Below are 26,138 nucleotides of genomic sequence, written 5' to 3' on the forward strand. Positions count from 1 at the left end.
TATTTCATGTCAAAAAAATGAAAATTAAAATGAAGACAAGTATATGGATGAATCACACTGAAAGAATAGTCAACTTAAGGAGAATCAAGTCTGAATTAAGAATTAGATATAAGCCAAAATGGCAGGAAATAAAAATCATCTCTCATATAATGTTGATATAAATGCTCTACACTGTCCAATCAAAAGACTGAGATTGGTAGATTGCATCAAATATAAGACCATAAAAAACTTGACTTATAAACTTGCTTTACAGGAAAAGAGATCCAAATAACCAAGGTGCAAGGATGAAAAAAGATCTATCATACAAATGAAAACTGAGGGCAAGCAGGAGTCACTCTTCTATCAAAGTAGACTTCAAGAAAATTAACTGGAAGAGAAGAGAAAGGTCTCTTCATAGTGATAAAGGGACTCATCCAACAACAACACATAATGAACATAAATCCTCATGCTGGGTACACACATGCATAAAACACACCTTCTCAAAATGAAGAATTAAACAGGTCCCAGTGCTATAATGGGTGATTTCAACACCCCTCTCTCACTGTCTGATAGGTCATCCAGACATAAGTAAAGACTGATCAGAGCTGAATATTATTACTAATCAAATGGACTTCAGAGACAGCTACAGAATATTTAATCCATCAAAACCTGAATTCCTATTCTTCTCAGTGGCACATGAAACATTTTCTAAAACATTGGATTTTAGGGAACAAAGCAAATCTTAGTAACTATAAAAAGAGGATACACTCTTTTGAATTTTATCATATCATAATGGAATTGAGTTAGAAATCAATGATAATATAAATTTAAAAAACCATTTTAACTCCTGGAGATTAAATAACACACTTTTTAACTTTAAATGGACCATAAAAGAAACCAGAGGAGAAATAAAATAATTCTTAAAAACAAATGAGAATAGAGATACAATATATGAAAATCTCTGGGACAGGATGAAGATAATTCTAAGAGGAAAGTTGATAGCACTGAGTTCCTATATGAAAAAAATAGAAAAGTATCAAACAAATAATCCAACATTATGACTCAAGGCCCTAGAAAAAGAACAAATAATTCCAAAAATCAGTAAAAGATAGGAAATAATTAAAATCAGAATTGAAATTAATAAAAATGAGAATTTAAAAAATATAAAGGATCAGTGCAACTGAGTTGTTTCTTTGAAAAGATAAACTTTTAACCAACTAACTGAAATAAAGAGAGAGAAGACTCAAATCAACAAAATTAAAGTGAAAAAAAAGAGAAAATATCATCAAAGACACTTTTGAAATCTAGAGGAACATTAGAAACAATTTGGAAATTTATACTCCAGTAACATGGGAAATCATGAGACATTGACAAAATTTTTAGACACATATGACCAAAACAGAAATAGGAGGATATATGAAACTTAAATAAATATCAAGCTGATAATTTTAACCAACAATTAAAAGACTTCCAACAAAGAAGAGACCAAGAACAGAGGTATATTAATCCAAGTTCTACCAGACCTTTAAAGAAGAAATAATGCCAGTCCTCCTCAAATTATTCATGATATAGAAAAAGAAGGAATATTTTTAAATTTATTCTATAAAGCCAGTATCACTCTTATATCAAAACCAGACAGACATATCACAGAAAGCAAACCTAAGATCAATAAACCTGATGAACATAGATGCAAAAATTCTTAACAAAAATATTGATTAAAAAAACAGTAAGAAGATAGTATAGCATGATTGAGTGGTTTTCATTCCAGGGATCCAATATTTCTTCAACAAATGCAAATCAATAAATTTAATACATCACATAAATGGAGTTAAGGACAAGAATCTGTCATTACCTCAATAAGGTGCAGAAAAGGCACTTGACAAAGTCCAGCACTCTTCATGTGAAAAACACTGGAGAAACTCTCATAGTGGAAATTAGATCAAAATAAGGGAAAAAAGGGTTGGAATCTCATGAAAACAGAGATCAATACAGTATAGAAAGGGATTGAGGGTCAGGGAAGAGAGGAGGGATGGGAAATGGGAGAAAAGGTGGAATGAAATTGACCAAATTAGCATATGAACATATGTGAGTATTCCACAGTGAATTTCCCCTATGTGTATATTTATAAAATACTAATATTAAAAAGTGTAAATAAGTAGAATAAAGACCAATAGAGGAAACAAAACAGGAAGAGGGAAGAAGAAAGGGAAAAGTGAAGTGCTAGGGACTGAATCAGAGCAGATTATATTCCATGCTTGTGTAACTATGTCAAAATGAACCCAGTATAGTGTATAACTACAATTCACTAATAAAAACTAAATATAGGGGATTGTATGAAACAGAAAATCACCTGCAGGATACCATAGTGGTTATTAGTGCAGGTAGTGGTCACCAATGAATGCAAAACCGTGGGTGAAACAAAAGAGAATATTAGATTGCCTGGCTTAATGTAAATCCTTTTGAACATACTGTAATACATTTTTTTCAAAACCTATGATTATTCAGTGAGAAATTTACAACACTGTATTGCAAGGTTTATAATCTGTGGATACAAAATATACAACAGCCATACAAAGATAGAAGAAAATAAAGTCTTATAATGTTTTCTATTTTGTAGTCATTAAAGTCAAACAATATTAACTCTAAGTAGATTGTAGTATGTTAAGATGCGTATTGAAATTTTCAGAGAAACTAGCAAACTGAAAACCTCTGTCATTAGTATGTAAATACTAGTAAGAAATTAAAAGTAGAATAGGTACTTACATATGTCCACAGGCCCTGTAGTCCTATTGGTCCAAAATAAGAAATAACCAAAATGTTTTTGAAAACACATTGTCCTGAATCCATATAATGCAATATTTCTCAGCAAAACAAAGGAAAGTACACACCCTGCTTGAATCTCACAAATTTTGTGTGGGGAGACAGCTGATCCAATACCATGTATATTGTATGATTTCAGGCAAAATGAACCTAGGGTTAAAAATTCTCAAAAGTAACTTCATCTGGGGGAGGAAAAAGTTGCCTAGGAAAGGACACAGATAATTTTCTTGTGATATTGCCAATATTCTATGCTTAAAAGCAGTAAGGTTTTATGGGTGGGTGGGTGTGTGAAAACTCTAGTTAAGATTTCTGACATTCAATATATATACTTCTGAACGCACCAAAAATGGAATAAGTGGGATTGAGTTGGGACAGGTGAGAAGCACAAAAGAAATTAAATATAATTAGCAAATGTTCCATCTGAGTATTGAGTTACTATTCAGTTCATTTTACATATACTTAAAAAGTTATGTAATAAAATGCTTATATAAAAAGAAAATGTTCAAATTGCATATCTAGTAGTTTTGTCTCATTATTACATCCACCTGTTGTCAGACCAACACCACTGTAGTCAGCATGTGTACATGTGAAGTGTGTGGTGGTTCTTTCCTACACCAGAATTGAAACCCACTGTCTAACAATATCCAGGCTCCATGAATACTAGCTATTAATATAGTCAATAATAGGCACTTCCTATTTTTAATTATGTGAATTGGATAATACTTGTCTCAGGACTAACATTAGATAGAGGTCTGAACAATTCCCTAAGAAATTTGAGTTCTTAGTATCTCTGCATAATTCCATTCTCCTGCAAACCTGTTTCCCAGACACACCTACTCTTATGAACTGGAGAAGTGCAACTTTCTGTTGGAGTTTCTTCATCAGTATTTATTAATGTACCCATAAACACTTGTCGCTAAAAAAAAACTTAGGTACTTGAGTACTTAAATCTCATCTAAGCAGTCTGCAACACAATTCCTACTGACCCTGAAATGAGTCCCTGTGAAGTATATTCTTCTGCTTCATTCAGTCTGGATCTGATGCAAAGCATTAACTGCAGAGAGGGCATCATTTAACCAGTAAGTTATTAGTATGGCAATCATTTCAAAATTCCTGTGCCTTTCTTCACATCACACAAAAAAAGGCTCTGTATAATACGTTAGCACAGGATAATTGATTTCCAACTAAAATGCATGTTGAATCTTGCTATGAATGACCAACACGCATGGCTCTATAAAAAGAAGTCATTAACACCTACATTCACTTAATCATGACTTTGGTCACCAAAATACAGTGGCACCCTAACTAGGCACCGTGACAACTCACAAAGAAGTTTGGTCTTGTGTAGGGAATAATATTTCCATTTTGTTCCAGGAAAAAAAAGACAGTAGCCTGGGTTGGAGCCAGAAAGCAGCATTTCGATCCTGCATTACTAACCTGACAGTGTGTGCAGGTGTGTGGGAATCTCTCTACTTATCCCTGCTCACATTACTTTGTGGAGCAATAGGCGCATCTCTACAACTTGTGTGGCACCTACGGGAAGTATGGACCTTAATAAACTTTGATCCTTGTGATTTTAGTAAAATATTCCATGATTAGGGAAATACAAATGCTGGAGGAAAGCAACTGTCAAGGGCAATTGATGATGTGAAATGCAGAAGTGTGTCCCAGTTGAAGGCAGAAGCCTGAAGTAACCCCTTCAAGTTCCTGCCTCTGTTCCTTTACTCAAGCCCATGAAAGTCTCTGCCATGATCTTTTAAAAATTGACTATTTCAGGTGATATTCATAAATAAAATAAAGGGCTCTATCACCATGAAATGGGCACAAACAAGACACTATGTCAACTTGCCTCTATTTCCATGGGACATTCCTAAAAGGGATGAAACTGTAGACAGAAACTCCAAGTGTGTTGAATCAAACTGATTTGGGCCAGTTTTAGGAAAGAATGGTGGGTCGCTTCTATATGCAACCGGCATGTTTTTGATTCCTCCCCTGTGCCAAGAAAACCATTCTATGTGAAATCCAAAATGAAAGAGGGATGTAGCCTTCCCAAATACACAGCATATGCATCTAGAGGGTCATACATAAAACATCCCCTACAGAAGAAGGAAAATGGTAACTTCAGATCACTTCATGCATTAGCTGAGTGGCCTGAGGATTATGTTTGTCATTGGTAATAACAATAACAATAATATCTAAGTTTTATTTTTCCTTAACCTCATAGATGTCACATATTAATCACATACAGAGAAACTATTATCCATTTAATCCTGACTCACTACAGTTTTATCAAATAGAAATAAACTCAGGTGAAAATGCTGATTCTCAGAGACACAAACAATCCTCCCTACCTCTCAGAGATAATGATTCAAAATTGAAATGTGCGACTCTGAATCTGATCCAGTAAATATTTTTATCATTTACCAGAAAACAGAATGTTTCCAGCAGATGTCTCAATAAGGCTCAGCCACATTTTTAAAGTATTCCAGCATCATGAGTAGACAAGAAATCAAACCTGATCTTATGTTTGCTTTGAGACTGAGCGGGCTATTTTCAACCATAAGGGACCATGTGGTGAGCTCAAGGAGGTTCTGGAGGGGGCCCAAGAGCATGATCTGTGCTGAATGATCATCAGCCTCCCCTACTGTGACCTCTCCTATGACCTGTGACTGTTCTTCCATTGTGCATGCAACAGGTAACCCCACTGCTCTGCCCTGTGATCCCCAGGAATCCCAGGAGGAAGAGCAGCTTGGGCAAGGCTCTCTTTCTGCAGTGACAGGGAAGAGGAAGGGCTGGTGGGTTTGCTGATGGGACAGTCTGCTAGGATTCTCCTGTGATGCCCTGTGCCCACGGTCAGACAGCCCAGTACAAACAAGACTGCATTCTTTCCCACCTAACAAAGGAGCACAAGTTACATTTTCAAGTCACTTTTTCAATTTTTATGAAATAATAATAAAGTGGACATGCATAACCCAAGTCCAATAGTGCTTAAGAAATGAAACAAATAATGTAGAACACATTGCTCAGCACCTGCATCTAGGAAGCCCCCTATACCAGTTCATGAGGCTAAGGTTACTCTCATTTCCCTCATCCTGTTTATACCATTATGGTCCTTCATAGAGCTTAAGAAACACTTCAGAAGGACCCATTTGTGCTGTTTATAGTGAGATTTTTATAGGAAATTGAACTAGTGGAGGGACAGCAAATTTTTAATCACCTTAAACAGAAATGTAAACTTCACAGTCCCCGTAGCTGAAACGTTGCATATTGGTATCCTCTCATCTGGATCCCCAAACAGTGATGTTTGTCCTCGTGATGAGGAACACTACCTCCAACAGCACTTCCCACATCCTCTGGCTCCCTCTGCACTTACTGGGTCACACTGCTTCTCTGCTGGGTCATGGCCAAGAAATGCACATCCCAAGACCCACCCATAATGGGTGCCCAGTAAAGACTCCAACTATATCCACAGCATTCATATGAATACAGTGTCAGCAGCTTCTGATAGGGGCAACCACAGGCGGAAACAGACCTATGCAATCCACTGGACAGGAACCATCAGTGAAAAGGCTGGAGTCACAGGCTGATCACTTGCTGTTAAAGGACCATGGAAGCTCAATGCACACAGCTCCTAATTAGTCAAATAGGTCCACATTACCCCATCTCTAAGGACCTCTGAACATTCATGAAGGAAGCAAAGCAAAATATTGTCCACAAACTTCTTTGATCCTGACTCTAATTAGGGGGAAGCTTGTGTGTGCTACTTGCTTCTTTCACTTTTTTAAAAAAAGACATATCTTCTTCAAATGTCCATTTTCATTGGGGGAATATATAAATAAAAACTATAACATTGTGACCATACCAAATGCAAACTTCACTCACATTAATGTCATTCACTTGTTCTGCAGAAAGGAGGGAAACAGCTCAAAACGTGGCAAATGGGAAGCAGAGAGAAATAGAGCACTCCACTCACCAAGAGCAAAGTAGAAACCCAAAGACATGCCCCTAGTGACCTGCCTCCTCCAGCCATCCTCTACCCGCCTTTTGTTACCACCCAGTTAATCCTGGTAAGTGGACTAATACACTGACTAGGTTACAGCTCCTGTGATCTAATCATTCACTGTGAACCTCCTTGTGTTGCCTCACACCCAAACCATAACAATCTACTGTGAAATGCAATTGTCAAAGCACACTGCAGCTTGGAAATGATGGGCGACTCTAAAGCATGTCTCTAAGGGTTTCCTGTCACTTCCCACCACTTTACTTTTCCTAGACTCATGAAAGTCTCTACCACTTTTTTGAATGTTGAAGATACTGTTAAGGGCTGGGGATATAGCTCAGTTGGTAGAGTGCTCGCCTCACATGCACAAAGCCCTGGGTTCAATCCCCAGCACCAAAAAAAAAAAATGCTGTTAAGTGGAAGAATAGGGCTCTTGTTTCCATGACACAGACACAAAAGACAGCTATTCCATCTCATCTAGGACACATTCCTAAGAATGATGTAAGTACAGAAAGTAAAGAATCCAGTGCCCTGAAGCCATACTGATTATGCCCAGGATCTGTGATCAGAGAAAAGGTCTAATCAATGGTAAACCCAATTTTTTTTTAATCTCCTCTCTGCCAAAAATGGTATAGGCTTTGGGGATCCAGAGATTAAAAGATTTAGTCATTCCTATCTGAATACATAGCACATACCTACAGAAGGATGACATTAAAATGCAACAGTAAAAAAATAGGAAAATAGTAACGTAAGATCAGGACATGTTTTAATTGAAGGGTATGTACAATGATCTTGCCATATGAATAATGACTACCCAACATATATTTGCCCCTATTTTACACATTCAATGCATGGAAATAGGGAACAAACCTTTTCTTTTTAATTTGAATTCAATGCAACTGTATAAAATAGAATTCACCTCAGATGACAATCCTGGTTCTCAGTGACACCAACAACCATTTCTATGTTCAGGAAATAATAAGTGGAGCAAACTGCAGTGAAATTAAATTGTGAGTCTCTAGGACTGGCGTTTCCTAATATTAGCAACATTCTAAGCAGAGCACCAGAGGCCTCAACTGCAGGCACATCTCAGGTACACTCTGACCACTCTCCAGTTTCCTGAATCATAATAAAATCAAGGTGTGACTCTGGGTCTCCTTTTCACGTTGAGTGGGCTCATTGTAAGAACACAGAGGATGTGGGCAGCTCCAGGGATACCCTGGGGGTATACCCAGTGTGTCCAGCTATTGTTGCCTACTTTTTCTTTGATTTTTCTCCTCTCCTCTGAGCCATTCTTCCTTAATTGGTACAGCAGAGGCCAGGCATTGTGGTGTCCTGTGATCTACCGGATATTCCAGGACTAAAGTTCACAGGGAAGAAGGGGCCCATCCTGGACTGAGAGGAAAGTGAAAGCACAGGTTGATTGTGATGTGGACAACCTGCCCATGTGCCCTGCGTCTCAATCCATAGTGCAATTCAAACTTGGCTACAGTTATTCAACCTAAAAACCTAGGTTGAATTACCCAAAAACCCGAGCCCCATTTTTGTAAAATAAAATAAAGTCCAATGTAGACCTTAGGGAAAACATTGCAGATGAAGTCAAATGATCTGTGTGGAACCCCTGGTCAGCACCTGGCACTCAGGAATCTCCCATTAGCAATTCATGATGTTATTTATGGTTGCTCTCCTCATCCTCATCACCTTCATACACCCTTTGTAATGCTTAGAACAAGGGTAACTAGGGTGTATTTACTCCCTTTGTGGAGAAAACTCTATGAGAAATAGAGTCATTGTGGCAGAAAAAGAAAATATTTGCATGAGATTTTGGTTATCATCACCACTAACAGTCCCCCTGTGGCTACCCAAATATCATGTTCGTCCTAGGAAAAAAAGGAGGCAATGCATAGGACATTCCCTCTTCCAATCTTTACCTCCCTCAGAAGTTACTGTTTGCACTGTGTATCTGGTAGGTCATTACCCAGGAGAGAAGCCCCAACAAACCTCCCTTGCAGGACTAACCTGGCCCCATTCAAGATGAATGTCCATGCAGTTTTGGATAGCAGGTTCCTGGTGCAAACAATCATGGAAGAAAGAGACAGGTATGGAGCCCACTAAGCTGGGAACCATTAAGCAGAAGGGCTAGAAGCAGAGGCTGAATGTGACCCCGGAGGCTCATGTCTCAGAGCTCATATTTAGTCATATTTGTCCAGGTAAATACAAAATCTAAGAACTTCATATTGATGATGGAAGAAGGGGAGAAAATAAATGTCAAAAATGTTATTTGGCTCTTCTGATACTGACAATGAAGTACATGTGTCCTATTTGTTTCTTCAATTTCTTTTTTATGTTTTATTTGCTTTTTATTTCCATTTCTATTATGGCAAATTCAAAATTTCACTAAGATGAATAACTTTCACCAGTGTCAAGGGCACAGTTCAGGGGCATTTGATATATTGATATTATTGTGAAGATATCATCATCATCCACCTACAGAATTTTTTTTTATTTATTCAACATGAACCTATTTTCCCTAACACTGGCCACCATCATTCACTATGAAATAGCAAAACCATGAAGCTGCAAAAAACAGTATTACTATGAAGGATAAATTGACAGGACTAGATGTTTAGCTTTGCTGTATTTTCCAACAAATATTGCAACTGGACACCACAGGTGCTGAGATTAGACTGTTCTCCTGTGCAGTCTCTTCAGGGCACTCTTAATGTCCCTGTTCCTCAGGCTGTAGATGAAGGGGTTCAGCATGGGAGTGACCACAGTGTACATCACAGAGGCCACCACACCCTTTCTGGGAGAATGTGACACAGCTGATCCAAGGTACACTCCAAAAGCTGTTCCATAAAATAGACAAACAACTGCCAGGTGAGACCCACAGGTGGAGAAGGCTTTGTACTTCCCCCCTGATGACTGGATTCTCAGAATGGAAGAAACAATTTTATAGTACGAAAAAAGAATTCCTGAGATAGGGAATAAACCATAAAAGGCACCAATAACATACTTGATAATGTTATTAGAAAAAGTCCCAGAACAGCTAAGATTAAGGAGTTGGGAAGGGTCACAGAAGAAACTAGAAATTTTTGAATCCTTGAAATATGTAAATTGTAAGACAATCAAATTGTGTAGCTGGGAGTCAAAAAGGCTAACCAAAAATGACGCCAAAACTAAGAAGCCACAGAGGCGAGGGCTCATAATTACTGAGTAACGCAGGGGGTGACAGATGGCCACAAAGCGGTCATAGGCCATCACAGTCAATAGAAAATCATCCATACATGCAAAAATGATAAAAAGCGACATCTGTGTCAGGCAGCTCACATAGGAGATGATCTTGCTCTGAGTTAGGATGTCCACGGTCATCTTTGGCACTATGGTGGAGGAGAAGCCAATGTCAACCAAGGACAGGTTGGAGAGGAAGAAGTACATGGGGGTGTGGAGGTGGGAGTCTAAGGTGACAGCCAGGATGATGAGCAGGTTCCCAAGCACTGTGACCAGGTACATGGACAGGAACAGTCCAAAGAGGATGGGCTGCAGGTCTGGATCCTCTGAGAGTCCCAGGAGATGGAATTCTGAGACACTCGTCAGATTTTGTAGTTCTGTATTTGTTGGACACCTTGGGAAGGGTGGGGAGAGATGTTGGGGAAAGGAAGTACATAAACAGGAACCCAGCACTCTGTATTAATTTGAATTCATTTGAATTCATGGATTCACAAGTATTCAAACTTGAAGTCAATACTCTTTGATAAAAACAATTATGGAAAATCCAATCTTTTTAGACACTTTCATTATTGGTTTCTGTCTTATTCATGTCCTTCCATTTACACCTAAATATAAACACTCAAATGAACAATATTAGAATACCAGGAGCATTAGAGAAAATAAGTCCATAATCACAAAAAAATTCAGTCTACTCTTCAGAAAATAAAATTAAAAATGGGTAATAGGCCTCCTCATATTTAGAAAAAAAATCATTCTAATGAAAGGAAATTAAGAAGTTGCCCAAAATATCTTTCTTCATTCTAAGTCCTTAGGGACAAAATCTTTGAATTACAATATTAAAAACATTAAGTTCTGCATTCTCTTACAATTAAATCAAGGTTGATTATTTACAGTCAGAAAACATTTTATGTGCAGTTTTTCTTTTACAGATTTTATTTTTCTGATTCCCCTCCTCTTTAAATGTATACTTTAAAAATTATGCAGTAATAAATAATTATTCTTTGCTTTTGTGGACTTAAAAATTTTTATGGTTTTGTAATAATTGTACCTAATAGTGTGATTCACTGTGACATATTTGTGCACAATATGATTTTGACAGTTTAATTTCTAATTATTTCCTATTCTCTCCTCCTGCACCCCATTTTGATAAACATTGTTAATTTCACATAATCAATAGTACCACTGATATAAAATGTGACATTATTGTACGTTGAAACTGTCAATAATTTATAGATCATAAAAGATAAGAACCTTCTTTGAATATTTTATTTTTATACAGGCTTATTTGGGATAATTCATAAAATATAAGATATATAAAAATGTTCTTTTTTATTCTTTTGTGATACTTCTATACTGGACTTGATTGGGGCCTAGAATACTTCATGGAATTTCAGAACATAACCTATCAAATTTACAGATTAAGACCTTAGTACCAAATAAAGGCCCAAGCATAGGTTTATGTCCCAACATTATTTCTACTTAATAGATTTTCACATGAATAGTCCCTGATACAAGGATTGCAATTACTTACTTCACTTACATGAAGGAAACTAGGTTCGTTATTAAGATTTAATTAAGAAAATATGCCAAAGAGAAAAATAAAAGAAATAATGTAAGCATCCAGGATATTTGGATCATCTATAAAATGGCAGTGATAATTACCTCCTGTTTGTGTTGTAAGAGAGTATTTTTAAAATCTTTTAAATGTTAATGGTTTGGGGGCTCATTAGTTAATATGTTCACCTGTGGAGATTTTTACTATTAGTGCACCATAGTAATAAATACAATTGGGATCAGTTTGACACAGCCAATGGATATACTCACCTCTACTTTAGTCCTCAATACTTCCTCTTTCCACTCTCTCCTACCTCTCCTGTGGAGATTTTAATATACCCAGACACCTTGGTCTCAAACACAAATTACTTTAATTATTTAGAAAATTCTGCTTGGATATTAACTTTGCTACTCTCCATTAATACACACTATCGATATTAAAATAAAAGCATCTGATAATATTTGTATCAAAACCCACATTTGATAGAGGTCTGAATAATTACCTATGAAAACTGAGTTCTTTGTATCTCTGTAAGAAACCATTCTCCTGCAGACCTGTCCCCAAACACAGCTACAGTCATGAATCGGGTGGGTGTAGTTCGCTGTTGATATTTCCACAAATCAGTATCAATGTATGTGTCCATAAACAATTTTCCTTAAAACTTACCTGAAAAGTACCTAATGCTCATCTAAGTGGCTAACAAAAACACCTATTACCTTTGAAATGTGCTAGTTTGCATCCACGTGTGGATTAAAGTCACTCATGAAATACACATTTATGCAAAGGCTTTATGTGATGTGCACTACTACCCAAAGGAGGAACATCATTTACCTTATAAGTTCATTATTATGCAAATCCTTTCAAAATTCTTCTGCCTTTCACAATTTCACAAAAGTGAAAATTACTATATAATAGTGGAGAGAGGATATATTTTGAATTTTCCACAATCGATGCATGTTCAGTATAATAACTGATCACCTGCATACTCTATCCCAAAAAAACCAGTCATTGTCATATGTGAAATTAACTTTTTCATAAGATTTATCAAGAAAAATATCACTGAGGTGCTTCTAGTAATAATCCTTCCAAGATAACTGATCAAGGTGATTCATATTTATATTGTATTGGAAATTCTATTTCCATGCAACTCCAAAAGGAGAAACATCACCCTGCAATGGAAGCTAGCAAATCCAGGTTTTCATGCTATATATTGACCAGAATCACATGCAGAACATGTGTAAACTTTCCACCTCCCAAAAGCATGTACTACTTAATGAAAATAGGGAGCATAATGCCTGTCACCACCCAATGTGTATATAAGTAATGTTTAGAACCTAACAAATATTTTGATATTATATCTTTTAAAAAGAATTCAATGGTTAAGAAAATAGTGAGTCAATTCATATATATAATTGTCATAGATAATAGTCTAAAATGTGTCTCCGCCCAAGCAATAAGACATTCCTGTCCCTTCTCTTTGTACCTCTATTGTTCTTTTGATACCTGTGAAAACCTCTGCCTTTGCCTTCAAATGCCTGACTGTTGTCGATGCTGTGGGAGAGAAGTATAGTTCTCAGGTGCCCATGACACAGACACCAGCAAGAGCTGTCCAATCTTGTCTCTAAGGGATATTCCTGAAATGGTGAAAGTACAGATGGAAAAAAAACCAAGTATGTTGAAGCCACACTCAGTACAGCCAGGATTTGTGAACAAGGAAGGGTCTGTTAAAAGTTTAACATTCTTTTAATTTTGATGCTTCCTCTATGCCAAAAACCATCTTGTCTCTGGGGATTCAGAGAAGAAAGATGGCCATTCCTATCAAATTACACAGCACAGACTTTACATAGGATAAAATCAAAATGCAACAACACAGAAATAGGAATATGGCAATTTGGGGTCACAATTATATTTTACTTAAATGGATGAAAATTAGCATTATCATTAGAAATTGCTACCTACTATTTGACGGTATTTTATTTGTTCTGCACATGTTGATCACATAAAGAACACACATCATCTCCTTAATTCTAACTTCATAAAGTTACTCCAACTATAATTCAACTTGGATGATATTGCTGAATCTCAGAGACACTAACAACCTGCTTTAAGTTCAGGAAACCCTGAGCAGAGCTGAAAGCCCTGAGATTAAACTGTCAATCACCTGGCGAGATTCACTGATCCTTTTTGTTGTTTCCCAACCAGCAGAGCATTGAAAGCAGAGGTCCAAAACTTTTACGTTTATTTGCCAAGTACATTTTTACCTCTTTCCAACTTCCTAAGTAATAATAAAATCAAGACCTGAATGTGAGTCTCTTTCGGAGATTGAGTGGGCTGGTTACAGGAATGCAGGAGGATGTGAAGAGCCACAGGTATGTCCTGGGGTGGAAAAAGAGCTCTCCGCTAAAAGAGTGTGGACCTCTCTTTCTGTGCTTTATTCCTATATCTCAGATACTCTTCCTAAATCGTTGCTGTAAAGACCACCCACTATGAAAACTGATCTACCAGAATCCAACAAAATTCAGTGCAGAGAAGAACTGGGTCTCATCATGGAGTGAGGGGGCTGGGGGAAGTGACGACCTGCCAGGGTCCTCCTAGCCAGAGGCCGTGCACCTCTAATCAGGCTGCTCAATTCAAACATGACTTCAGAGTTTTTGACCTAAACACCTCATATAGGTTGTACAAAACGCCCATGTTCCTTTCTCTTCTGTAAAAAAATTAATGTGGCACTCATTCCCTGTGGGAAACTAGGGAGATGACTTCAAACAACCAGTATAGAACTCACACCTCATTGCCTGGCACTGAGGAATCTCTCAATAATTGTTCATGATGTTCTGGTTATTGTCTTCCTCATCCCCATCTTCTGCATCACCTTCACAAAGCTTTTGGGGTAGCTAGGAAATAATCTTAAGGGATGCATTTGCTGCTATAATGGATGAGAGTTTATGGGAGTAAACAAGTGTGGGAGGAAAGCAAAATTTCAAGTGAGATCCAGGGACTCTCACCTAACCATGTGTACAAAGTCAGTCTTCAGGGTTGAAACTTAGCACATTGGTATCCTCCTATGTGGCCACCCAAACTGTCATGTTTTTCCTGGTGAGGGAAAAACTGGCTTTCCAATGGGCCTTTATTCACTCAAATCTTGTTAGCACTTACTGGTTTATGCTGTGTGCCTGCTGGGCCATGACCAGATCTCCCCTGCCTCATGCCCAGTGAGCACCTGTTCTGTCCCCAGTATTTATTTCAATGCATTCTCAGGAGCTTCCTGATGCAGACAGCCATGGGAAGAGGAGACACAAGTATGGAGCCCACTGGACACTGGACGGCAGACTTCACTGAAGAACTAGAGGAACAGCGGATTGCTGACAATTGTGTAACCTTGGAGGCTCAAAGCACAGAACGCATAATTAGCCAAATTGGTCCATGTTATTCCAATCCCTAAGGACTTCCTATATTAATGGAGAAAGTAGAGAAGAAAATGAATGTCTACCAACTCTTTCTGGCTCTTCCTCTATGGGAAAGAAAGTTCATGTTCACTCTCCATTTATTTCCTTTCATGGCAAGATGTATTTGATTTTTATATCCCTTTAATTGTAATTAAATTTTAATTTTTAAAAATTTACATCTCTCACCAATTTTACGTGCACAGCTCATTGGGATTAATTACTTTCTTGTTATCATGCATTTCATCTACAGAAAATTTCCATCTTACCAAACTGAGACTTTGAACACATTTTTACAATTTTTATATGTTTATTAGTGCATTACAGTTATACACTATATCGGGTTTCATTTTGACGTAATCACATCAGCATGGAATGTAATTTGTCCACTTCAATCCCCAGGCAGTAGCCACCCTTCCCTTCCCTCATCCCTCCTCCTGATCCCCTTCCTCCTCCCCACTTGTCTTCCTTCCATCTAGTATAATTTTTTAATCAGTGCTTTATGGATACATGTAAAGGTGAGATTCACTGTGGTATATTTGTGGATGCACACAGCATAATTTGGTCAATTCCATTCCACCATCCTGTTTTCCAGTTCTTCCTTCCCTCCCCCTTGATTTACTTCCTCTACTCCACTGATCTCCCTCTTATTTTTATGGGACTCCCCCACCCCATATTTTTCCTATATTTGTCTAGCCTCCATGAACAGAGAGACTTCAAAATGGGAAAAAAATCTTTGCCAACTTCTCCTCCAACAGATGACTAATATACACAATACATGGAGAACTCAAAAACTTAATACCAAAAAAACAAATAACTTAATTTAATATATGGACAAAAGAGCTAAACAGACAGTTCTCAAAAGAAAAAATACAAATGGCCAGCATACATATGAAAAAATGTTTAACAACCCAAGAAATCAGGAATATGCAAATAAAAACTTCATTGATATCTCATCTAGCTTCACTGAGAATGGCCATTATGAAAAAATAATAATAACAAATGCTGGTAAAGATGTGGGGAAAAGGTACTCTCATACATTGTTGGTGGGGCTGAAAATCAGCACAAGTATTCTGAAAATCAATATAGAGATTCCTCACAAGACTAGGAATGGAGCAGCTCTCCCATTCCTGGTATTTATCTTAAAGAATTAAAATCAGCATACTATAGTGATACAGCCATGCAAGTGTCTATAATAGGGCAATTCACTACAGATTTTCCAAGTTATGGAAAAGCCAAGGTGAATGTATAAGAAAAACATGGGTGATGTACACAGTGGAGTTCTTCATAGCCATAAATAATAAATTCATTGTATTTTCTGGTAGATGGATGGAACTATAGAACATCAAATTAAGTGAAATAAGCCAGACTCAGAAAATCAAAGATCAAATGTTTTCTATCATATGTGGAAGCTGCACCCATTTTTGAAACTCCACATTCCTCTCCACCATAACACTGGCTACTACCATTCTATTATTAAATGTGTTGAGAAATTAAATCTACAAACTTACAGGACTACATGTAAAAACTCTTTCTGGAAGATTGTGACACACCTGAACCAAAGCACACCATGGCTTGTCCCATAAAAATACTCAGAACCACAGGTGGAGAAGGCTATGTACTTCACACATGATGATGAGATTCTTAGGTTGCAGGAAATACTTTTATAATAAGCAAAAAGGATTTCTGAGATGGAAAAAAAAACAAACGCCAACAAAATTCTGGACTGTATCATTAGATGAAGCATCAGGACAGGTAAGATTAAGGAGTGGAGAAGGTTCCCAGAAGAAGTTAGAAAGCTCCACAACCTTGAAGTAGATAAAATGTAAGACTATTAAATTGTAGCTGGGAGTCTCTAAGGCTAAACATAACTGACACAAAACTAAGAAATCACAGAGGCAGGCATTCCTCATGCCTGGATAATGCCAGGGGTGACAAATGGCCACAAATCAGGAGCCATCGCCATCAGAAGCAGAACATCCATACATGCAGAAATGATAAAAAAGAGACCTCTGTGTCAGGCAGCCACATGACTGATGACTGTGCTATGGGTTTGCATATCCACAGCCATCTTTGGAACCATCATGGATATTAAACAGATGTCAGTTGAACACACATTAAAGATCGAGAAGTACAAAGGGGTGTAGAGGTGGAAGTCGAGGCTGACAGCCAGAATGATGAGTAGGTTCCCAAGCACTGTGACCACGTACCTGGACAGGAACAGTCCAAAGAAGTTGGATTGCAGGTCTGAGTCCCCTGAGAATTGACAGTTGAAATTCAGAGACACATATTAGATTTTGTATTTCATATTCCTTAGACACTTTGGGAGAGGACAAATACACAATCAGGCACCGAGCACTCTGTTTATATTTAAATTCCATATTTGCAAATAAAGAATCCATGTTTTATGGGGGCAGGAAAGATGGTGACTGAGATGGACATCATAACCCTAGATACATGTAGGACTGCACATACGGGACAACACTATATCATACACAATCAGAGAAATAAAAACTTGTGCTGCAATTGTGTAAAGTGAATCAAAATGCATTCTGCTGTCATATCTACCTAATTAAAATTAATTAATTAATTAATTAATTTTTAAAAAGTTGAAGTTTGGACCAGGCAAGGTAATACAACCCTGGAATCCCAGAGATTCAGGAATCTGAGATCACAAGTTGAGGGCCAGCCTGGGCAGTTTAGTGAAAACCTCTTTCAAAATAAAGAATAAAAATGGCTGGGGGTGTGGATTGATGGTAGAGTGATCCTGGGTTTAATCCCAGTATTAAAAAAAATTTGAGGTGACAAAAAAAGAATCCATATTTTAACTCATTCACCATCAACAATACTTCTCAGTTATGGAAAACACAATTTCGTTGACTCTTCATTGTTTTCTGTATTATCTGCCTTATAGCCAAAACTGCCTCAGACACATTCAACTGAACAATGTTAAAAGACCCAGAGAATTAGGGCTGGGGTAGTGGCTCAGCGGTAGAGCACTCGTCTCCCATGCGCGGAACCCTGGGTTTGATCCTCAACACCACATAAAAAAAACAAATTAATGAGTGAAATGAAGGTATTGTGTCCAACTATAAAATAAATATTTTTTTAAAAAGACCCAGAGAATTAGAGAAAACAACCAAATGTTCACAATGAAATATTGACCAAACATTCTGAAAACAATGAAGAATAAGTTATAGCATTCCTCATTATGAAAAATATCATTCTGATAACAAGAAATAAACAAGCAGTTGAATATACCACATTATATTCTGGTACCTTGGGATGAAATCTTTTTCTGTTTTTATTAGTACATCATAGTTATACATCATATTGGGGTTCATTTTTACTTAGATATATAATTATGGTTAGAATATAATTTGCTCTCTCTCCCCCACCATTTATTTCCCTTACTCCACCGTCTCCCTTCTATTTTTATGGGATTCCTCTCTCCCTTTTGTTTTGGCCTCTTTTCCCTTTTTCGTCCTCATTAGAATCTCAGCTTTCTTCTTTCAAAAACTGAATCTTGTAGATGGTGTTCAAATAAAATTAATGTGCTGTGAGTCCATGATATGCCCACAAAAAAGGAGCTATTTTAACGTGTCTCTAGTTCTAGGGGGACAAGAGGGATGACAGTGCAGACAGAAAATACCAAGTGCATTTTTCAAATGGGATATAGGGCCAGTTTAGTGACCTAAGGAAAGGGTGATTCAAACTTTAATAGATTTTTGATGCCTCTTCTGTGGCAAGCAAAGGTTATCTCTTGAGAATTGGTAAAGAAAGAAAAAAAAATCAGTCTTCCCCAAGTACATAGCACAGACATCTACAGCAACAAAATTAAAATGTCCTGCTGGGTGATCCCAGCAGCTCAGAGGCTTAGACAGCAGGATGGTAAGTCAACACCAGTCTCACCAACTTAGCGAGGCCATAAGCAACTCAGCAAGACCATGTCTCAAAATAAAAAATAAAAACCAAAGTGTCTGGGAATGTGGCTCAGCAGTTGAGTGCCCCTGTGTTCAATCCCTGGTACAAAAAAAAATGAAAAAGTAAAAAGAAAGAAAACTCCCATTGAAATAGAAAAATGGTAACTTCAGGTCACAGGATATTAAATGTTGACTCATAGATTATATTGAAATAAAATTAAGGGTTTTTATGTTTAACCCCTTTATCAGTAAATACTATGAAGATTAACCTCATCACTATAAATAATAATAACACTATCTAAATTTTTGCCCCCTTTTAATACCTACCTTATAAATTAATCCCATAGGAAGCTTCTATTATCTATTGAATCCATATTCAATGCACTTGTCTAGACTAGAAATCCATTCATATTTTAGTGTCCACTGAGTCTCAGGGACACTAAAAACTTGTCCTATGTCAAAGTAGAAATAAGTGACATAGACAGGATTCAAATTTAAATTGTCTGATTTTTGAGTCCAATCCATTGATGTTTTTAATGTCTCCCAGCCAATAGGAAGTATTAAGCAGAGGACCTGCTGTCTTCACCAAGTACATTTTTAAATTCTTTCTTGTTTCCTGTGGCAAATCAAGAAATCAAATCAAGACTGGACTCTGTGAGTCCTTTAAAAGCTGATTGGGGTGATTTTAAGAATGGAGGAGACAGTGATCAGCTACAAGGGGTCCTGCAAGGGAGCCAAGACAGAGATCTGTGCAGAACTGTGACACAGCTACACTTTTTGGCAAATTTGCCCTTTATTCCTGGATACTCTTTCTATTATGGATACAAGTGGCTCCTCCCACTATTCTGTCCTTTGACCCACCAAGAACCCACAAAAGGCAGAAGACAATGAACAAGAGGTCTCCTCCTGGAGTGACAAGAGGTGAAATGACTGTTGGGGTTGCCTAGGGGACAATCTGCCAGTATTCTCCTGGTATGAAGCCATGTGTCCATAACCAGAGAGACTAATTCAAACATGGCTTCATTTTTTCCTAATAACTAGTACAATTTTATTTACATAAATATAATGTGACCTTTCATTTTCTGTAAAATAATACTAATGTATATATATATGAAATAAGATGATATGCATAAAAATTAACGAGTGACTCAGAGCACTCAGTGCAGGCAGGCAGGAAGCCCTCTCTATCAGTCCATGATGTGAGAGTTACTCTTGGCCTCTGTCTCATCCTCCCATCACCTTCCTAATCTTTTTAGAACTGTTTAGAAAGACCCACTTTTTGCTATTATGGGTGAGACTTTTATGAAAGGTAGATACAGTGTGGGGTAAAAAGCAAATTTTGAATAAGGTTTCTGGTATCTGCACCATAAACAAGAACATAAATGGTCTCAATTCTCATAGTTGAAACTTTGCATATTAGGATGCACATGGGTCAGGTTACCTAAACTATCATGTTTGTTCTCATGATAAGGAAAGAATACTTCCATGAATCCTCCCCTAATGCATGGGATCCCTTTGCACTTACTGGTTGATGTGTCTCTGTTCATGAACAAGTGCAGAAGTAAAGACCTCCCCATGCCTGATGCCCAGTGAAAGCTCAGACTGTGACTTCAGGATTCATCGGAGTACTGCATTATTATATAGCTGCCTCCTGGTGAAGAGTGTCACAGGGAGATTAAGCTACAGAGATCACTGGACATGAACCACTCACAGAAGGACGGCTGGCACAGCCTGATTACTGACTATTGTATTGTCTTGGAGGCTTAATGCAGAGCTCCCAGTTAGCCAAATTGGTTCACATTATCCCAGTCTCAAAGAACCTCCTAATGTAAATGGATGAGAAGAGGATAACGAGGAAGAAGAGGAGATGGGGAGGGGCAGCAGAGGGAGAAATGAATGTCCACAAAACATGTGGACTCTCCCTCTGCTTAGAAGAAATCTCATACACACGCTTCACTCCTTCCACTTATAAATTTTGCAGAGATTCATCTGATTTTATGTTTATTTTATTAGAAGAAAATATAAACCACAAAAATTACCATGTTAACCATGTCAAGTCCGTGCTTGGGTGGCGTTAGTTACATTCACATCTTTGTGCAACTATTACCATTAAACATCTCCACAAATTTTTCATGCACTCAAACCAAACTTGGGAATCCATTTTAAAAATGCCACAACCTTGGTGACCACCATTTGCCTATGAAATATAAGGAATTAAACCCGTCAACATACAAAAACAGTATGTTCTAGGAAGCTGGATTTATAGGAAATATGTTAATCTTGCTGCATTTTCTGACATTACATCCCAGCTGGATGCTCAGATCCTGAGATTAGACAGTTCTGCCACGGAGCTTCCAGAGGGGACGTTAATGTTGACTTCCTCAGGCTGCACAGGAGGAATGCAGCATAGAGGTGCCCGTGGGATACATCACTTAGGCCACTAGGAAGTCCATGTCACTGGAAGAATGTGACACAGTTGCAACACAAGACACTTCCATGCTAGAGCCAAAAAACTAACAAATAAATCACAGAAGAGTCCCACACAAAAAATGCTTCATCCTTCTCACCTGTGGATAGGATTGTTCCAATGCAGGAAATGACTTCATAGTGAGATGAAAGGATTACTTGTCGTGAAGTAGGGGGCAGAGGGTTACGGTTGAGGGAACTGTGCACAGGGAGGGAAGAAGTGACAGACAAGAAAGGGCTTAGGAGTATCACTGACCAAGTATGTCACCTGCATGTATCCATACACTACAGTAAGACCACTATCCTGTAGGATTAATATTCTTCAGTGAATTTTTTTAATGTAACATGAAGGGAAAATAGGTGTCCATCACTGAATAAATGGATAAAGAAAGGTGGTGAATACACACAATAGGGTTTTATTCAGCCATAAGGAAAAATGAAATTATGTCATTTGCAGAAAAGTGGGTGGAACATAAGAACATTACATTAAGTGGAGTAAGTCAAACTCAGAAGGTCAAGAATCATGTTTTCTTTCATTTGTGGAAGCTAGAGAGGAAAAGGGTAAAGAAAGGCAGGGGTTATTGCATGACAAAGGGAGGTCAGGAGAGTAGAGGAAATGAACGGGGAGAGGAGCAGAAGACGGGATGGAGGGGGAGTGCTGGGGATCTATACTGACCGAATTCTGTTGTTATATTGTGTGCATGTACAAATATGTAACAATAGATCCCAACACTGCACACAAAACTAAAATGCACCGATAAAAATGTCAAGGAAAAACTGCAGAAATCCACTTCATCATCAAAAATCTATAATCACTGTTCTTGACAACTAAATCTTGTAGGAGTTTTAATGAATTCCTATAACATTTCACGTCTTGGCATCTCTGTATGATACTATCCTCTTGCATATTTCTGCCCAAGTGGCAATTACTGTCAGAAATTTTGAGGGTAGATTTTCCTGGCACTGGTTTCATTTCTGCATTTATTTTTGTATACATAAATAGTTTTCTTAAGCACATGCCTAAAAGAGTACATAATCTCACCTAGGTAGTATGCAACATAAAAACCTATTGCCCTGCAATGTGCTGATTTGTTTCAACATGTAGTTTAAAGTTTCTCTAAAGAGTACATACATTTATTTTGAAGGCTTTAAACTGCTATGTGGCATTACCCTAGAGACAAACATCATTCGTTTTTTTTAGTTTCTGATTACAATGAAACTTTCAAAATTCCTGTGCTTCTCCATACCATATAAGTGAGTCTTAATATAATAAGTGGATGCACCCGAGTTGTTTGGTTTCTGTGTTAGTCACCTTTCTGTTACTGTGAAAAAATACCTGAAGAAAATCACTTAAAGGAGGGAAAACTTGTATTGGCTTCTACCTTCAGAGGGTTTAGTCCATTATCATCTGGCTCCATTGCTTGGAGCTGGAGGAGACCCAGAGCATCACAGAAGAACAGCATGATAGGGGAAAGCTGCTTACCTCATGTCTGGCATGAAGAAGAAAGAAAGAAAGGAAAGAAGGAAAAAGGGAAAGAGGGAAAAGAGGAGGGGGGAATCAATCCACAGATAAGGTTAGAGGTCTCATGGAACATCCACTTTTCACCCAACATTTGAATATTGCTGTTCTTAGGACAAAGACTTCAACATGCAAGTCTTTGAGGGGCATTCCAGATTCAAACAGACCAATTTCTAACAGCTGTTCACATTCAAGGTCCAGATACCTACAGAACTATTTCTTAATTTTTTCCAGCATGAATTCCAACCATTCTACTATAAATCTTGGTGAGAAATTGGCATGTGGGGCACATGAACAGGACCAGGTATTTGGCTTTGTTTCGTTTCCAAACATGCATTGCAACTAGACCCCACAGGGGCTAGTTTTAGACTGTCCTCATCTGCACCCTCCTCAGGGCACTTTTAATGTCCCTGTTCCTCAGGCTGTAGATGAAGGGGTTCAGCATGGGGGTGACCACAGTGTACATCACAGAGGTCACTGCACCCTTCCTGGGAGAATGTGATACAGCTGATTCAAAGTACACTGCAGTGCCTGTTCCTAAAAATAAACAAAAAACTGCCAGGTGAGAGCCACAGGTAGAGAAGGCTTTGTACTTCCCACTTGAGGATGGGATCCTCAGAATGGAAGAAATAATTTTATAATAAGAGAAAAGGATCCCTGAGATGGGGAAAAGGCCATAGATGGCAATAAGAACATACTTGGCAAAGTCATCAGAGAAGTTGTGAGAACAGGAAAGATTCAGAAGTTCAGAAGGGTCACAGTAGAAATTGGAAATTTCCACATCCTTGAAGCTGGTAACTTTTAAGATCATCAAATTGTGCAGCTGGGAGTCCAAAAGACTCAGCAAAAATGATACCAAAATTAAGAAGCCACAGAGGCGAGGGTTCATAATGACTGGATAATGCAAGGGATGACAGATGGCCACAAACCGGTCATAGGCCATCACAGTCAGAAGCATATAATCCATACAGACAAGAATGGTAAAAAGAGACGTCTGTGTCAGGCATCCCTCATAGGAGATGATATCATTGTGAGTTTGAATGTTTACAATCATGTTTGGAACTGTGGTAGAAATGAAACCAATGTCAGCCAAGGACAGGTTGGAGAGGAAGAAGTACATGGGGGTGTGGAGGTGGGAGTCAGAGCAGACAGCCAGGATGATGAGCAGGTTTCCCAGGATGGTGACCAGGTACATGCACAGGAATAGTACAAAGAGGATGGGCTGCAGGTCTGGATCCTCTGAGAAGCTCATGAGTAGGAATTCAGAGACACGGGTTAAATTTTGTGCTTGTATATTTCTTGGACACCTTTTGAAAAGCAAAGAAACTGTTTAAAAACATATAAAACAGGCACCCCTCATTCTGGAAACATTGAAATCAAGTTTGCACAGGAAATTAATAATCTACATTTATGCCCTTCAAGGACAGCCAGAATTACCCATATCTTCTCGATTCTAATATGTATCAGGAAAATGAAGCGTCATCCTCAAGTTTTAGGTCCACACAACTTCAACAATAATTCTCAATAGTGAAAAACCACATCTCCATCAACCACCCCTCTTTCCATACTCACTTGAGAGACATTGAACTGAGCAATGTTAGAAGTCCAGAAGAAAAGGAGGGAATAAATTCATGATCACAATTAAATACTGCTTATCTTTAAGAAAAAAATAGGGAATAAGTAATGATCTTCCTCTAAAGGAAATTAAGTAGCAGTTTGATATACCTCCTTTGGTTCTAAGGCCTTTCAACAAAGTCCTTTGACAAGATATTTGAGACTGCATAAGAACTGCTTTTCCTGACAACTAGATGAAGGTTGATGGATTATAACAAGAAAGCAGTATGGACCCATTTTCTGCAAAGGGGTCTCATCATTCTCATTTGCCTTCTTTGTTCATTAAAGTTTTCTAATTAAAAATTAAATAACATAAACAAAAATCCTATCCTTGGTGAACTTCAAATTTTGATAAAAATGATTACAAGAATAAAATTGCTGACCACAATGTGGCATTAGTGTGCACTGTATCTGTCAATGATTTTAAAATCATATACTGTAAGAATATCCTTTGAATAGTTTTATTTTATGCAGGTTCATTTTATCAACCCATATAATATCAGCAAAATATCTGTTATATAAAATACCCCTTGATTTTTTTTTCATTTTCTTGATTCTGTACTCCATCTGGCTTGATAAAACTGGATCATGATTTTTTGATCTTAAACCCTTAAGTACATTGTTGATGATCTAAACACTAAGTAAAGACTCAAAATTCCAAGAGTTTTATTTCCAATCTACTTATTTCTTCTTCATAGATTTTCTTGTCAGTCATTCCTGACACATTGATTTCAATTCTCCTATTTAGGCTACATGAAGTACACTTAGGTTCATTATTTATCATTTCTCACTATGACTGAATTAGATACAGTATAAAATAGAGTACAACAAAAAATAATGTAACACCTTCTTAGAAAACCCCTCATTTGTAAAAATGGGGGTAGTAATTACCTACTTTGTATGGCTGTCATCAGAAAAATTTTTTAACAAATCTTTCAAGTGGCATAACTTGTACTTCTACTTGTTCATATTTTAGGATATCTAACATAGTAGTGTCATTACAACACTAATTGTATCAGCATATCCACATGTGAAGTTCTGAGTGGTCTTTTTTTATACCACAGCTGAAATCGACTATCTAACAATATCCTAGTGTGTAGAACATGCTCCGTGAATATTGCTTATTCTTATTATCCATAACATCATCACCTATATTAAAACATATGAATCTGACAATACTTCTTCCAGGACAAACACTGGCTAGAGATCTGAATTATTACATAGGAAATTTGAGTCTTAGTATCTCTGCCTTTTTCCATTCTCCTGCAAACCTGTCTCCCAGACACAGATATTGTCTTGAAGTGGCAATATGTAATTTTCTCTTGGTGTTTTCATGTCAGAATCATCTACCATGCAGTTTTCCTTTATAATGTTGTCTTAAAAGTACTTAAAATACTTAATTTAAGTATTCTGCAAAACAATACCTATTGCCCATGAAATATGCAAGTTTACATTAACCTGAGAATATACTCTGTGAAGTACATTCACATTCTGCAAAGTCTTTATCTAATGCAAAGTGTTAACTGTTGAAAGTACACAATCTTTTAATTGGATAATTTATTAATTTGATAATCATTTCAAAATCCTCTGC

The 26,138-nt window shown here is 37.5% G+C and overlaps 2 protein-coding genes across 2 annotated transcripts; both read right to left on the minus strand.

Annotated features, from left to right (window-relative positions):
- Nucleotides 1–9,326: 9,326 nt before the first annotated feature.
- Nucleotides 9,327–10,397, minus strand: LOC101971694 (olfactory receptor 7E24). The gene has a single exon (XM_013366062.3). It carries the CDS (start codon nucleotides 10,310–10,312, stop codon nucleotides 9,482–9,484), a length of 831 nt encoding a protein of 276 aa, XP_013221516.2. The 5' UTR covers nucleotides 10,313–10,397; the 3' UTR covers nucleotides 9,327–9,481.
- A 10,539-nt stretch (nucleotides 10,398–20,936) lies between these two features.
- On the minus strand, nucleotides 20,937–24,876 carry LOC101971989 (olfactory receptor 7E24). Its single transcript, XM_078035592.1, has one exon. It carries the CDS (start codon nucleotides 24,183–24,185, stop codon nucleotides 23,298–23,300), a length of 888 nt encoding a protein of 295 aa, XP_077891718.1. The 5' UTR covers nucleotides 24,186–24,876; the 3' UTR covers nucleotides 20,937–23,297.
- Between the last annotated feature and the right edge of the window lie 1,262 nt (nucleotides 24,877–26,138).

This window comes from Ictidomys tridecemlineatus, chromosome 2, assembly GCF_052094955.1.
Source record: "Ictidomys tridecemlineatus isolate mIctTri1 chromosome 2, mIctTri1.hap1, whole genome shotgun sequence".
NCBI classification, from domain to species: Eukaryota; Metazoa; Chordata; class Mammalia; order Rodentia; family Sciuridae; genus Ictidomys; species Ictidomys tridecemlineatus.

Excerpts from the sequence above, each read along its gene's own strand:
- LOC101971694 (XM_013366062.3), bottom strand. The coding sequence starts at position 10,312 with ATGTACCTGGTCACAGTGCTTGGGAACCTGCTCATCATCCTGGCTGTC.
- LOC101971989 (XM_078035592.1), bottom strand. The coding sequence starts at position 24,185 with ATGAGCTTCTCAGAGGATCCAGACCTGCAGCCCATCCTCTTTGTACTA.